The following is a 16096-nucleotide window of genomic DNA, read 5'->3' as shown; positions in this document are numbered from 1 at the left end:
CACCCATTTTGACTACAGGGGTGTGTTGAAGTCTCGATGATGTGTTTATTTCTACCAAGAATGTGGTGATGGTGATCTTATGTTCATTCAGTCTTTTTAAGGTGTGACACATGATTACAGCAGAGGATTATCATATGAATAGAAAGATAAGGCAAGGCTCTGGGTGAGCATGGGTGGTGTCATTAGGTTGCAGACTGTTTGTCACAAGTCCTGTTAGGGGGTTGTTTTTGTTTGTTTTGTTTCTCAGGCCTAGCTTATGAATTTCTGGTTTAACGCGTCGGCTTTACTGTGTCGGTTCCACCGCGTCATGACACGTCTATGAACACGTCGTAGTTATATGTTTCTTTTAAAAAAACACACACACACACACAATATGTACATAAAAGGTAACTTAACGTCATTTGAGACGGTAATTTACACGGGAAGCCTCGGGATGGGACTGTCCCGGTGGCCTAGGGCGCATTTCTATGGCTGTATTGTAGACTGGATCTGATGGTCAGGTTGTGGAATGTGTGGTATGCGTGCAGGAAGCAACCAAGAGCTCGGCGTAGGGTCGGAGCAAACCATTATTCATGTATACAAACCGTGTGTTCTACTTTTTAATACTCACGCCGTGTTCTGGGTTGATTCAAACGCTTTGTAACATCCCGTGGGTTCGCGAGAAACTGATCTGTCTTCGAAGAAACAAAGCTGAGATGTTTGCTAGGCGGTTAAACAACCCCCGCGGATGAGTGACGAATGGTTCGTTCCACAGTAGGTGGGTCTTTCCTGCGGGCAACAGAACGAAGATCAATGAACCAGGCGATTTACCGAAACTGGTTGGACGGCCCGAGGTGGGAATAATCCATCCACACGGTAATATATATAGTTTTGATTTTTTTTTAATAGTTTGGTTTTTTTTAGCTCGTTGGCACGTCGAACCTTCCAAATTCTGAAATATTTATTTATTTCCCCCCTCCTGAGCGACCGACACTATAAGAGTGCGATGTGGAAAAATTACAGTTCTGCTGCAGCCTAATAGAGCATTGTCAATTTGTTATTGTACCGGACAATATTCTTTTATTCAACGCCGACTCAAGGACAAAAGGAATTAACAATGATCTTTGCAAACACCGCCAATCCAGTCAGGACACCTTATCGAAAGCAGGTTGGTAAAAAAAATATATATATATATAAATTAATTAAATAAATAAATATACAAAAGCAGGAGCGCGAGCTCTGATGCTGGACAGGCCATGCACAACAAACATACCCGGAAGGTTATTGGGTTACATAGCAAGCAATTATATGTCATTTATGTCACTTTTGGGTTTTTTATTTATTAAAAATGAGGTCCATGTTTAACCCCCCCACCCCTTATACAAATTTAATTAGACTTAATGAGTGGATCCATACAGGCGTAGTGATCGTTTAGGGATCTGGTGGGAATGTTTATCTCTTCGACCCAGCTGTTTATTTTTGGTCAGTATTCAATTATTCAACACGACTGAGTCAAACAAGCTCCTGATGCAATGTGAAATGCGTCAGCTCGGTGTTTTTAAGTGCGTTGGGTATGGTGATCAAAGATCAGTCTCGAATCAACACCGCTTTGTAATCACTGAAGGTTTATTTGAAACAATCCTGTCGTTAAGTGTTGGATGAACATGACTGGTGCTGGTTTGTTTTTAACACAATGCTGTTAATGAGGAGTGAGATGAAGGGAAGGAAAGGGAAGGGGGGTCACTTTAAGGATGTGACCGGGAGAGTTTCCCATGGCAACTTGTGTCAAGAGAATCCTGGATGTGCTCATGAATATTTATGAGAAATGTACAGTATGTTACAGAAGTTGGGCGTGGCTTAGATGAGGGAAGGTTACCAGAGGGCAAGAGTTCAAAGTGAATAAGGATTGACTCTTGATGTTATGTCTTTTGAACTTTGAGAAGAATTATCTGTCTATCTATCTATCTATCTGTCTGTCTGTTACTCAGGTAACACCTTTTCAGATGTTTCTCAATACTTGACTTGAAGCTTTTTGAAGTAAAGTCCTACGCCATTCGTGTAAATGCAACGACATACACACAAATGCCTACACACCTCCACGCAGACATTTGCATATGTTCTCGCGTAGCTCCGCTCAGATCAGTGGCAGCAGAGAGGTTAGCAGGACTCCCAAGATTTCACAGTTTATAGGAACCATATGGTGCAGGATGACTGCAGCACATAGCACGGGACCCAGGGGACACCACCGACGCTTGAAAGATGGCCCGGAAATTGAATCCGATCTTTCGTTCTCTGCTTTCCTTCGTGCCTCATCCCAATCAAACCGCCCCCTCCCCTCTTTCTCTCTCTCTCTGTCTGTATTTCCCCCTCTCTCTCTCTCTCTCTCTCTCTCTCTCTCTCTCTCTCTCTCTCATTTCACAGACCGTACCGTACATACTATATAATGCATCCTTTCTCACGTTTGAAATGCCGCTTTACATCTTATGCATTCGCCTCGGGCCAATATAGCAAAGGGAAATGAGGACTATTTTGGCACCGGTTTAAACAAGTTCACTGCCGGAGGAGCTTTGGAGCTCGGGTTTTCAAAGTAATAGCATTCCCTTACAAAATGGTACCTTATGTTCGAGTCCACTTGGTGCCTCACTGTGTTCCTCAGTGGCCTTTGGAGGCCTCCGTGTGTTCTCTTGCTCCTTTCATTCTGAGCGGAAACACATTGCTCGACGCGCACACCTTGACCTCTTGAGCGTGATCAACTGACAGGAGGAACGAGCTTTGGGCTCCGTGTCCAGGCTTACCTGAGCATTCACATGTGTGTGGCTACGAGTGTATGAGTCACTCAACCAGAAGTGGGTCAGTGTGTCACAGAGCAGGAGGACACACACCCCTGTAGTGCTGCTGTTAGGCGAACCGTGGTCCGAACGCACACATGCACATGCACACACTTGCACGAGAATGCATGCAGCTGGAGTTCAGCATCACTTCACGGCAACAGCTGTAATTCACTGCACTGGGCTTTTCGGTCACTTTAATATGTTCTTGTTCCCTAAACACCCGTCTGGTGGTGTTTTATAGGCAGCCATTTTATGCGCGCTGAGAGGGGCGAGTCGAACGAGAGCTGTTTTAATGAACGAGCCAGAAACAGGAAGTGATTCACTGGTGTGAGCCGCAGTACACTATACTCTGCGGTGAGGGTGAGGGTGAGGCCTGTGCTTCCTGTATCCCTGTGCTCAGCTGTCATGTGACCTTTCCACACACAGAAAAAAAACCTCTTTCCTCTTTTTCGTTCATACCAGCTGTTGATTGTGTATTAGTCATCCTGACTAGGCTCTGGTGTGAATGAATTTAGTGGTCAGGGGAGATGTTTCTGCCATGACTCAACTCTGCTGTGAAGTCAGGTTGTAAAACTCTTTTGTAGTTTAGATATTTTATCCAGCTTTTGGTTTGTGGTTTGTTCACCAGACACATTCTGATGAGAAGGTGATTCACTTCCAAAGATTTTTCCATGCACACTGTATTAAAACAGACCAAAAGCAGCTTCGTCGTATCTGTTATCTAACAGACTGATCGGCCATTTTCTCAATCAGAACGTTTACATGGACAACAATATTGCGATATTAACCCGATTAAGACGATACTCTGATTAAGAAACTAGCATGTAAACAGCGATTATTGATGACCTTAATCCAACTAAAGTCATACTCGAAGTGAACACAGATCGTATTAAGACGTGTGGAGTATTCCTGTTTTAGTCGCGTTACAGACATGTACACACACGGCAGCGCTCAACCGTTTAATGGCAAATAGAGCACGGCTGCGTCCGAAACCGCGTATTTACCTAATATATAGTATAGTATACACGTATTTCTTCTACTATATAGACGGTAAGTACGCGGTTTGGGACGCAGCCCACGGCTTCAAGCAGTCGTCTGTTTGCACGTACAGCACGACAAATTATTAACCGCACTTGAAGCTTTCGTAAAATTAAAAATGAAACACCCGGAACTGTATACGGTCCCATAACGAAGACCAGCTGTACGTCAATACGTGAAATTCTGGAGGAACGTCAGACGGCGTGACGTGGGGACGTAATGACGTGTGTCGTTAATCGCTCTATGTTCTATAACACGTAAAACAGGATCATGAAAGGAATATTCTAAAAGTGACTCATGTAAACACCTTAATCAGAATATTGTCTTATTCAGAATAAGGTCAATAATTAGATTACCGCTGTCCATGTAAACATAGTCACTGAGATACTTGTTAATAGTACAGGCAAACTGACTGTGCAGAATTAGACAAGATCAAATCGAAACTTCTAATATATTTTTATTTAAAAAATTTAGCAGGGTTCCATTTTGAGCCCTAGTTACGTACTTCATGCAGATCTCCTCCAGATGACGTGCAATGCTTATTCACGCCAAGGGAACAAATCTTCATGGAGAATCTTAGTATTAGTATTGTCTTAGTATTTAGTATTAGTATTGTCTCGATCGTTAAAACAAATTGGCATTAAAAAAAGGAACCAATTCTCATGAAAATGCGTACGAATGTAAACGTGGCAACATGGTTCGATTTCATAATTGGTTTTCATACAAATTATATTGTAGGATAAGGTTTGAAGCCTCCAATGCTTATTTTAACCGATTTTAAACTCTTGGCTTATTATTATTATTATTATTATTATTATTCAGTTATCAATAGTAAAGTGTGCAATTTAGTAACTATAGTGAAACGAACAGGAGAAGTATGTAGTTGCGAAGGAGAGGACTGGACCTGCCAGTGATTCCTGGGAATATAAGTTTAACTTGCGTAGCTTCCGTGTGGATTTTTATGAATTTGCTAGCACGCGATCATATTGGGAAGATTTCGTTTTGCAGGCTATAGCAAGGCTGCAGAGATTTTGGCTTTAACGGCAGTACAGCTTAAAACTCTAGAAGCACTGATAAATGATTGCGTCCTGTCATAAGCAGCTAAAATAATCTAATATACAGGGATATAAAAAAAAAAAAAAAGAATAATTCCGTTCCCCCGGAGTTCAGTGCGGAGAAGTAATCATCCACCGTTCTGCTATGCTTAAGTGGTAGCTTGGACAGATATTAGCTGCTCAGGCAGGCCTGTCTGACGGTGCGTAGGCGAACAGAGGATCTGCGGTTACTGATTAGACAGTAGGGAGCCGTAGATGTGGGTGAACCCATGCGGAACCTGAATCTGCGATCGAAGCTCCGGCATGCTAGCCAGCACCGCAGAAGCGTGAAGGGCACTATGGGTAAGCGATTGCCTGTTTCAACACGCAGCAGCACTGCTGCGAGGCTCGGGACGGTGCTCACGTAGAGTACGCTCGTTTCGGCCAAGCGCACACGAGAGATTTTCATTCACACAGAGAACAGAGCTTGGACTGGGTCGAAGGGAATGTGAGATTTTGTATGTGAGACGTTTGAAGAAGTCGCCAGATATCAAAAAACTCCCATTTCTACTTTAATACGTTTTCTAATAATATTTCATAAAAACATGCTTGTTTCAAATTTTTATTTTGTGCTAAATTTGCATCCTTAGCCTCCTGTTGCTCCGCCCACACTCCCAATGGCTCCGCCCAGCCCAAGCACTAATAGCAGCACGAATAACAGCAGCAGCAACAGCAGCACGACCGGATGGGAGCAGCTCAGCAAAACCAACCTCTACATCCGCGGCCTGCCCCCATCCACCACCGACCATGACCTTGTCAAACTGTGTCAGCCGTGAGTATGCACACACACACACACACACACACACACGCACACACACACACACACTCTCTCTTTCTCTCTCTTCTCTCTCTCTCTCTCTCTCTCCTTGGAAGGACCTTCCATTGACATAACGATTAATTAGACTTAGCTAGTTAATGCTAAGCCTAAACCTAAATCCAACCCTAACCTTAACCTCAGTAACCAAAATGAAACCTTATGGAAAACCGTTCCTCATTGGAACCAATTACATGTTCCCTCAAGGTCAAAACAGTCATATATCCCTGTCCTTGTGAAAACATTTGGTCTCTACCAAGATATTAAAACACCTCTACACACACACACACTTTCAGGAACGATTTGTACAGACCACAACTTATTCTTTATTAGTATTATATTTCAAGTTTTACAGGTATAACGGCAAAATAAGTTGGCACAACACCAGAGAGAAAGGGGAGCTGCTTTAGAACAGCTTGCTTTAGTAGAATCGGTGAAATCAAAAGGTTTTTTTTTTTTTTTTTTTTCATTCTTTCCCCAATTTTCCTTCTCCAAGCCCATTTGAAGTACTGTGTAAGCAGAGACCATTTATAGTTTATAAGCAGACATTTTGAAGTTTTTGCTTGAAGTATTGTATATTATAATACCATATACTATATTAGATAACTATACTATATATATATATCATATATAAAATACTTGGGGAGGGACATTGGCGTAATGGTTAGTAGGGTTGGGGATTCCATTCCCGCCTCTGCCCCGTGTGGGAAGCGGAGCTTGCGGGTTCTCCCCGTGCATCAGGGGTACTCCGTCCTCGTCCAGGGTGTCCACCGCCTCGTTCCCCGAGCTCCCTGGGATAGGCTCCAGGCTCGCTGTGAAGGATTAAGCGGTACAGAAAATGGATGGATGGGATGCAAAATACCCGGTGTAGTGTATAGCAGAACCTCTGAAACTGTGGGTTAAAACTTGGCATGTAGTTTACTTTGAGCAAAAAATAAATAAATCAGATGCACATTTTCTGGTTGATATCACGTGTGTTTTGCCATATAAATCATTACATTTCGACCCAGTGCTAATTAGGACAGCAAATCCGTCTCACGTCTTCCTTCTCCTTCTCTTAAGCTTTCCATCTCTCTGTCTTCCTCTCTTTGTCCCTGTTTCTAAATCTCTCACCATCTGTTTCTCTCACTCTCCCTTTCTGTTTCGACTAATCTCTCTCGTTGCTTCGTTCCGTTTCTCTCTGGCTCGCACGCTCTCGTGCCTCACGTGAGCACGGCTGAAGCGTGTAACCCAAGGCAACAGCATCTATTTGTGTGACTTTTACCCAGCACTGGCACTGATGGAAACTGGCGTGTGTGAGGCAAGCATACATGATTCAGCAAATATTTAACAGAATGGAAAGAAAAGGGGTTTGATTGTGGAGATTAGGTGCCGTATCCTTTAAGCCCAGGTAAAATAATATAGTAGCTGTGTACTTTCCTTACAGGGTTTTTTTTTTTTTTTTTTTTACTCTGTGCTGAAAAACAGTGTTGCAAAATCCCACAAAAGGATTCCAGCAGCATAAAAGCCCAGATGTTTTGTGTTGTTTTTGTGTGTGTGGGTAGTTCATCCTGGTTACGATGTGTACCCAATCACACGTAAGAGGATATATATGAGTGTGTAGCAAAGTGAAAATCCTGTAAAATATAGACCCTTTGCTGCCATGTGTACGTGTTTCTCTGTGTCTGTGGTGTAACAGAAAACTGCTGCTGTTGTTAATTGGAGCATGAGTAAGGAATAGCACGTGACAAACTGCGCTATTATTGGAAAATATTCCCTTTGACGTGAGGCCGTTAACCCCTGCAGTGGATTATTTTCCTGTAACAGCACACCCCCAAGTATGTTATTCCTCTTACTGCTGCTGTTGTTAATTGGAGTGTAAGTAAGGAATAACCAATGAGGTTATTCATATGAAATTTTCACCAGACTTTGGTATTAACTCAAGAAATCCACACATTAAAGTCCATAAATGAAGAGGAATGACACGGGAAAAAAAGTATTGAACAAGCTAACTGAAATGTATTTAATACTCAGTGGAGAAGTCTTTGTTTGTAATGACGGCCTCAAGACGCTTCCTGTGTGAAGAAATTAATGGGCCGCAGTATTCAGGTGTGATTTTGGCACGTTCTTCTAAACATATTGTCTTTAAATCTTGGATTGGATTTGAGTCAGGTGATTGACTGGGCCATTCTAACACCTTGATTTTTTTTTCCACTGTTACTGCTGCTACTATTACTACTGCTGCTACTATTACTACTGCTACTACTATGACTACTACTGCTACTATTACTACTGCTACTATTACTACTGCTACTACTGCTGCTACTACTACTACTACTACTACTACTACTAATGCTACTACTACTGCTACTGCTACTATTACTACTGCTGCTACTGCTACTATTACTACTGCTACTTCTACTACTGCTACTACACTGCTGCTACTACTACTACTGCTACTACTACTACTGCTACTACTACTACTAATGCTACTACTACTGCTACTGCTACTATTACTACTGCTGCTACTGCTACTATTACTACTGCTACTTCTACTACTGCTACTACACTGCTGCTACTACTACTACTGCTACTACTACTACTGCTACTACTACTACTGCTACTACTGCTACTACTACTACTACTGCTACTACTACTACTGCTACTACTACTACTACTACTACTACTGATGCTACTGCTACTACTACTACTACTGCTACTACTACTACTACTACTACTACTGCTGCTACTACTACTACTACTACTACTGATGCTACTGCTACTACTACTACTACTGCTACTACTACTACTGATCCTACTGCTACTGCTACTATTACTACTGCTACTACTACTACTGCTGCTACTACTACTACTACTACTGATGCTACTGCTACTACTACTACTACTGCTACTACTACTACTACTACTACTACTGCTGCTACTACTACTACTACTACTACTGATGCTACTACTACTACTACTGCTACTACTACTACTGATCCTACTGCTACTGCTACTATTACTACTGCTACTTCTACTGCTACTACTACTACTGCTGCTACTACTACTACTACTACTGATGCTACTGCTACTACTACTACTACTGCTACTACTACTACTGCTACTACTACTACTGATCCTACTGCTACTGCTACTATTACTACTGCTACTTCTACTGCTACTACTGCTACTGCTACTACTGCTACTATTACTGCTACTACTACTACTACTACCACTACTACTGCTACTGCTACTTCTACTACTATTACTACTACTACAACTACTGCTACTATTACTGCTACCACTACCACTGCTACTATTACTACTACTACTGCTACAACTACTGCTACTGCCACTACTGCTACTGCTACTACTACTGCTACTACTATTAGGCAAAACTGATGCCTAGTATTGATATTCAGTATTTCATTGACCATTTTACCCCATAAATCCTTTTGTGCTACAGCATGTCCCATCCTGAGTGTGTGTGGGGGTGGTTGATGTGTGTGTGTGTGTGTGTGTGTGTGTGTGTGTGTGTATGGTGTATGTGAATGTGAAGCCCGGACATTCCCATCACGAGTTAATTTATCTCCGGTTGCTCTGGGGAGTCCAGTCATCGCCATGGTAATTCCAGAAATTGATTTTTAAGCGCCAGCTAGGGAGGACCCATAATCCTCTAGGCTTAGGGTTTTGTTAAGGTCAAATTTTGTGTGTTTAACGGTTTGAAATTGTGCCTTATCACGTTACACTACATTTGATCTCGTATGTCGTTTGTTTATTTATTTATTTTTGTGTTTGTCGTTAACATGTTAACGGTGTAGCTATGACGGTCACGTAGCAGAATAAACAAGGTCTTCTGTTTCTACGTGTGTGAAGAAAAGTTTCTGGGCAGCTTGATTTACTTTGACGTGCTCCAGGCTGACACATGCCATCGTAGGGAGCAGGAAATGGGGCCTCCCTACTCCAGAAGGAAGGGGTCAAGGCCAAGGTTGGGTGGGCCTCCATGGTGGAGAATCATGTGATCTGTGTGCGAAAGCCCATTGGTTCACACCCCCCCCCATCTCTCATTTCACTTCATGGGATTAGCCAAGGAACGCTGTTTACGCATGCTGTTTATGCAGCATACCAAATCAGACCTTTATTCAGTTTAGCTTTATGGAAATTTGACTCGCTCTGCAGTTTCTCTTGGAGCAGAGAGCAGTCTTGAGAAAGCTGAGACTGATTTCTGAGTTTTGGATTATTCCTCTTCTCTCAGGGGCTTTTGTTGAAATTGTTTTTTCATGAAACACTTTGTCGACTCGTTCCAATATATTGTGTAGCGGTTTAAAAGGACTGACGGACGCCGACGAACGTCATTGTTGTTTAAGAGAAGCAAAGGCAGATATCATTTTGAAAGACTGCATATTTTTTTTCTGTCCCAATAAGAGTTTGCGAGAAGAAAGAGCAAATATTATTCAAATGTTGCAGAAACAAAGACGGAAGTGAAACCTTCTCCCGTCTCCATCCAAACTGCAGGAGTTCGTCTCAGGGGTGTTGAGAAACACACTCGGCCATGCCTGCCCTCATTCATCATGCCTCACTCACTGCCTGATGATGGAGAACACGCTCACACACACACACACACACACACACACACACACACACACACACACACACACACTCACACAGCCCGAGGCCTTGGTCAGCCCTGCATAGACTTCCTCTGAACTCTATGCAGTAATCACAGGCTGTGCTCCATCAGCACCGGTGTCTCAGCCTCTTTTTACCACGTAATTGCCGCACGCACTTCGATTGTGGTCATGCCGGGCTCTCCACATTTCTCACACAAAGCCTTCTTTGTTTCTGCGTCATGCATCTTTAAACAATAGCCAGGGACTCGGCAGTACCTGCATGCATGTCATTTAGCTTAGCTCACACATTCCTTTTTCTTCATGCCATGTATGACGTGTAGACAGACTGTCTGTCAGCAGGATGCATTTATCCTCTCTCTCTCTCTCTCTCGCTCTCTCTCTCTCTCTGTGTCTGTCTGTCTCTCTCGCTCTTTCTCTCTCTCTCTCTCTCTCTCTCTCTCGGTCTGTCTTTCTCTCACTATCTCTGTCTTTCTGTCTCTCTCGCTCTCTCTCTGTCTTTCTGTCTGTCTCTCTCTCTTTCTCTGTATGTCTTTTTCTCCCTCTTTCTGTCTCTCTCTCTCTGTCTTTGTCTCTCTCTCTCTCTCTCTCTCTCTCTGTCTTTTTCTCTCTCTCTCTGTCTGTCTGTCTCTATCTCTCGTTCTCTGTCTTTTTCTCTCTCTCTCTGTCTGTCTGTCTCTATCTCTCGTTCTCTCTCTCTGTCTCTCTCTCTCGTTCTCTCGTTCTCTCTCTCTCTCTCTCTCTCTCTCTCTCTCTCTCTCTCTCTGCAGGTATGGAAAGATAGTCTCCACAAAAGCCATCTTGGACAAGACCACAAACAAATGCAAAGGTTTGTCAGATCGCATCGTCTTTCCCATACCGTATGCAGATCAGTCAGTCCGTACAGGATCGTTTGATTGTTGCGGCCAGTGATGCTTAATTGTGCTCCGGATCTCTTTTTACTTGAATCGCACAAAATTGTTTTGCACGGTCCTTCTGCGGAAAATCTGCGGTAATCAAATATTACGGCTTCACCATAGCGGCTCAAACGAAATCATTTCTTTGCTTGTGATCACAGTCTTTCAATTCAGAAACGAAAGAGTTTTATGGCGCTTTTACATGAACAGAAAAGCGGATTGATGTGCAGGGACACCATGGTTTTATTTCAAACCAATCAAGGGCTGGGCAATACTCCTAAGAATGATGGACAGGCAAATAGTCGGGGGATCAGCAGACAGACATGAACTAAAGTCTAAAGTGGTAAATGATAAGCCTGCGCCATGCTGGAGCGAGACTTGGAAAGTAACACCGAGTGTGGGATATTTTTGGGAGTGAATCAGCGGCGTAGCTAGAAATGAAACCCTATAGGATTTTGCGATCGCAGGAACGAATGCAGATTTGGGCCAAGACGTGTCACGTGACGTCATCACAACGCGCACGCCGCCAAAGCCCTAACGTTCACGTCCGTCGAGCACGAGCACGGCCGAAAGGCCTCATTTACCAGCGAACATCGCTGTCGAAAGACCGCTCAAAACAATTTCGTTTTCCACAACAACAACAACAAAAAAACATCCACAGCAAATTCAAGTGTTTTTTTGCCGCCACAATCATAAACAAAACTCCTGTATGGACGGATTACTTTCAGGTGGGGCTGAGGAGAATCACCACGTGATCTCTACAGCAAGTTAATTTACCATGTAACAAGCGTGACATGCTTAAGCATGGATCTAAGACCGAGGGATCCATTGAATTTTTTGACGTGACCTCCCATCAGCCGTACTTGCCATGTGTACGGGACGTAAAATAATCACAGAAATGGGGAAAAATGCATGACGCTTCTTGGTATCTAATAAACCGGCGATTAAAGACACGGAGCGATGTGTTTATTTGACCTTTGGGGCAGTTAAAATGGAGGAATCATGATGGGACGATGACGCCTTTTCTAAAGGTTATCATAACACAATCACTGCGTAAAACGCGTTATTTGACACCTGTGTAATGAGCTGCGCTGTTCGTGTGTTATGTTAAACATCCATCATTAAGTGTTGGGAAGTGTCATAAAATATTTCAGGGGGGATTCATTAGTCATCTAGTGATTCTGAACGGGGGTAAGTGCTTAACTGGTGATCATGTGGCATGTGGCAGGCTGGGGATCGTGGGAATTGTAGAAAGCTAAACATTTATTTTTTTTCCATTGTGAATTATGTGGCCTTTATTCCTTCAGATTCCTTGTTCAGGTGGGGAAAATGTATACGAGTTAATACATACACACATATAGGTTACATAGAGTGTGCACTAATATACACGCTAATATCGAACATTATCGCATTATCCGGTTTCTTTTAGTACTAACACTGACGATTACAGCTTTATAGCATCTTTTCGTTCATTACAGTTGTATTAGCGTGTAAATAATGCAAAGTGTCCTTCCTTCAGGTTACGGCTTCGTGGATTTCGACAGTCCAGTGTCCGCGCAGAAAGCCGTGGCAGCGCTAAAGAACAACGGAGTTCAAGCTCAGATGGCCAAGGTGAGGCAACTTACTTAAGGACGCGTCCTTCTTTTAGACTCGACTCGATGTCTCTGTTTGCAAGAACGTCCGGGCGTCATGCGCGTGGACGCTCGCGTAGGAGTCTGCTGTCATACATAGAGCTTGTACACTAGGGGGCAGTGTCTCACGAGCCAAACTCTACTGTATGGAAAAGGCAACGCAGGAAGAGGAAAAGAAAAAAAGAAAAGAGCAGTCTCAGAGCCAAAACGTGTTTCGCTGTAGGAGTAACAAATGGAAGACAGCGCAGGGGTAAATTTGTTTTGCAAAGTGCTGAGGGGAAAAAAGGAAGCTTGCGTGATCAATTATTAAACAGGCAAATTTGCAGCTAAAGTATTTCTGAAGCATTGGGTATGTCTCAACCAGCTCCCTAGTTCGGTAGGGAGCGAATCAGTATATCGTGTACATGAGTTCGGGGACCGGTAAGCACCCTGAATTTCCTGCGACGTGACTACGTACTCGCACTGGAAAACGTCACCGATTTAAATTCGTTAGATTTAATCGCACGTATTTCTGTCATAATATGTCGAGCAGAATCATAGGCAAGCCAGTGGATTAAAAAAAAAAAGAATGATCAAACACTTAAGTCGTTAGAGTCAAACAAACCTCATGCGGTGAAAAATCGCTAGGGTGAGTAATCGTCCGAGAGCTACAACGACAATAACAAGCTGCTTAGGTTTGTAGCCGGAAGTCGGCTGAGAGGCTTCAGAAAACACGACGTCATTTCCAGTTAGGGAACATAGTGAGCGTCCCTGTGTTTTTGTGGTGCATTCTGGGATCTTTTTATGGAGCGAACGTTCCAGTACACTGGAAGGATTTTTCAATTGAGACCGCACGTAGAATGGCCGAATCCCTGATCAGAGCCCTGACTGCTGAACTAGGGAGCTGGGTGAGACACACCCATTTTCACTCGCCTGTTCCGAAGCAGTTTCAACACGTTGTATTGAAGAGTTCAAATCTAAAATTCCATCAAACATGCACTTGTTGGTGGTTTGAATGATTTTTTTAATTTAGTCCACATCACGTACATCGTGTCTTTACTTGTTGTATTAAGCATCAGTGAACGTTGGCACCTTTTGTAAATCGTTCAGTCCCTCAGTGTGAAAAGACGGATCTCGACATCATATAGCGATAGTTAGAAAAGGGTTAAATATGCAGAAGATGCTGGAAAAGTAAAGAATGTGCAGGACCTGGAGGATTTTTCTGAAGAACAGTGGGCGGTTTAACTGCTCAGGACAAACAAGGGACTCGTGAACAACTCTCACAGAACATAAACACAGTCATAGAACATCCAGGTAATGACACACGGGATTAATAATCGAGCGTGTGTAAACTTTTGAACGGGTTCGTGTGTGTAAGTTCAGCTATTATTGATTTCTGGACTAGATGTAAACATCTGTTATGTGAAATAGCTTATTCAGGGTAGAACTCAATAAAAAAAAAAAAAAGCCATTTGAAGGATCCTTCTATATATATATAATATATTCTATATATTTTTTTATATATATAAGATTTTGCCGATTCTGCAAGGTGTATATAGACTCTCGCAGTGTTTTATATTTGCTGCAAAACCCAGCAGCCGTCATTATGTTTTTGTTTTTTTTTTTTTGTATGGAAAGTAGTCTCTTATGTAATTTGCTGCTTTCTTTCATATTCAAAGATTTTTCTCTGACATTATTTTTTTTTTGGACAAGTAATGCTTTGAAAACTAAAAGGATTTTGCTCTGACTCAGTAATGCAGAATTCATCAAATAAATGTCTATAACAAAAGTTATACTAAAAATAAATAAATGGGCTGCTTAAGACTTTTGCACAGTACTGTATATACAGTGTTTTCACTCATAGAGTATTATGATATATACACAGCGCTGTGTGAGACGCAAACGTGAAAGGTAGCGGGAAAACCGTCAGCCGTTTGCACGGTTCGTTTATAGCTGTCCGGATGCGAGAGCTTTAATCAAACAGAATGTTTTTATTACAGACACCAGGCTAAGAAACTAGCAGCAAGAATAGGGCTGATGTTTCTGTCATCGGTTTCTATCACGAGCCGAAGGAAGGAAGGAAGGAAGGAAGTACTGGATATGATATGAGAAAACTCGATTCTTTACCCTTTTATTGTATAAAATTGTATCGTTTAGATTTAAGGTTTAATGTATTTTGGGCAGTGTTACTCTGAAGCGCTTGAGAAAAGCCACAGCAGAATCCTTTACTTGTTTCTTGTTATGCAATTGAACACACCTCCACGCTGACCAATCAGCGTTCTCCTGGCTGGTCGACACACAGCACTGCTTTCTGGAGGACAGCATGTGAGTCATGAGTCTGCCTCTGTGTGCCACTCTTACCCATAAAGTACCTCTGTGCAAAAAAATATACCTGGCTGTGCTTTAATGCAGAAGTCTAAACTAGCCCTTAGTGTCCTCACACACTATCTGACTTAGATTTATAACACAGCATCTTAAACCTAAGGGTGTTAAACCTAGGAGGGGAATGTGAACGTGCGTGTCCTTCACCTCTCCATCGCTTTCTGGCTCAAGCTTTGCTCATCTCATTCACTGTCACCCATTTTGAGTGTGTGTGTGTGTGTGTGTGTGTGTGTGTGTGTGTGTGTGTGTGTGTGTGTGTGTGTGTGTGCGATAATCCAACTGCAAAAGCCTTACTCTTACTGCATTGACCTCCTCCCACTGCTTCTGCATTCATGTTCAATTATTCATCACTTCTCCTCTTCCAGCTTTTATTAGCTGTTCTAGTGCATCGATCAGCCACTTTCACTTCTACGTTCTTTTTGCTCATGCGCTCATCCGTGTGTTTGATTTTTTTACATCTCACATTGCTTTTTTGTTCTCTCTCTCTCTCTAATATATATATATATATATATATATATATATATATATATATATATAATTTAATTTAATTTTTTTTTAGTTTATTATTTTTTTTCTGCCATGCTTCTTCTTTCCAAATGAGAAGCCTTCCAGAGTCAGCCAAAGGCCATGTGTGTTAATCCTAGCTCATCACCATGGCTACGACCCCTTACTAACTAGAGGGTTATTCTGGATAATATATCCAGGCCGCCCTTATAAAGCAAATTGCTTCATGGTGAAAGAATGTCAGATTTGCCTCGGGCACACTGTAGCTGAAATGATGCCTGACGTGTTGTTCTTGGAATGCAGAGCGCACCGTTTTTTCCCTTTGCGAAGATGACGTGGAT

At 42.5% G+C, this 16096-nt stretch overlaps 1 protein-coding gene across 4 annotated transcripts in view; it reads left to right on the top strand.

Moving 5' to 3' along the window:
- The first annotated feature begins 377 nt into the window (after positions 1 to 377).
- rbms1a (RNA binding motif, single stranded interacting protein 1a) overlaps positions 378 to 16096 on the top strand; it is a 30083-nt gene continuing 14364 nt past the window's right edge. The window contains exons 1-4 of one of the 4 annotated variants that reach the window (XM_053634942.1): positions 378 to 855; positions 5533 to 5714; positions 11134 to 11192; positions 12779 to 12870. In XM_053634942.1, coding sequence (XP_053490917.1) covers positions 5560 to 5714; positions 11134 to 11192; positions 12779 to 12870 — 306 coding nt within the window. In that variant the 5' untranslated portion in view covers positions 378 to 855; positions 5533 to 5559. Of the gene's footprint in view, positions 1148 to 5532; positions 5715 to 11133; positions 11193 to 12778; positions 12871 to 16096 lie in introns of all 4 variants that reach the window. The other 3 variants (XM_053634940.1, XM_053634939.1, XM_053634941.1) reach the window with 3 other exon arrangements.

Source organism: Ictalurus furcatus, chromosome 10, assembly GCF_023375685.1.
Source record: "Ictalurus furcatus strain D&B chromosome 10, Billie_1.0, whole genome shotgun sequence".
NCBI classification, from domain to species: Eukaryota; Metazoa; Chordata; class Actinopteri; order Siluriformes; family Ictaluridae; genus Ictalurus; species Ictalurus furcatus.
The sequence above is the reverse complement of the archived record's forward strand: the minus strand, read 5'-3'. Positions and strand labels throughout refer to the sequence as shown.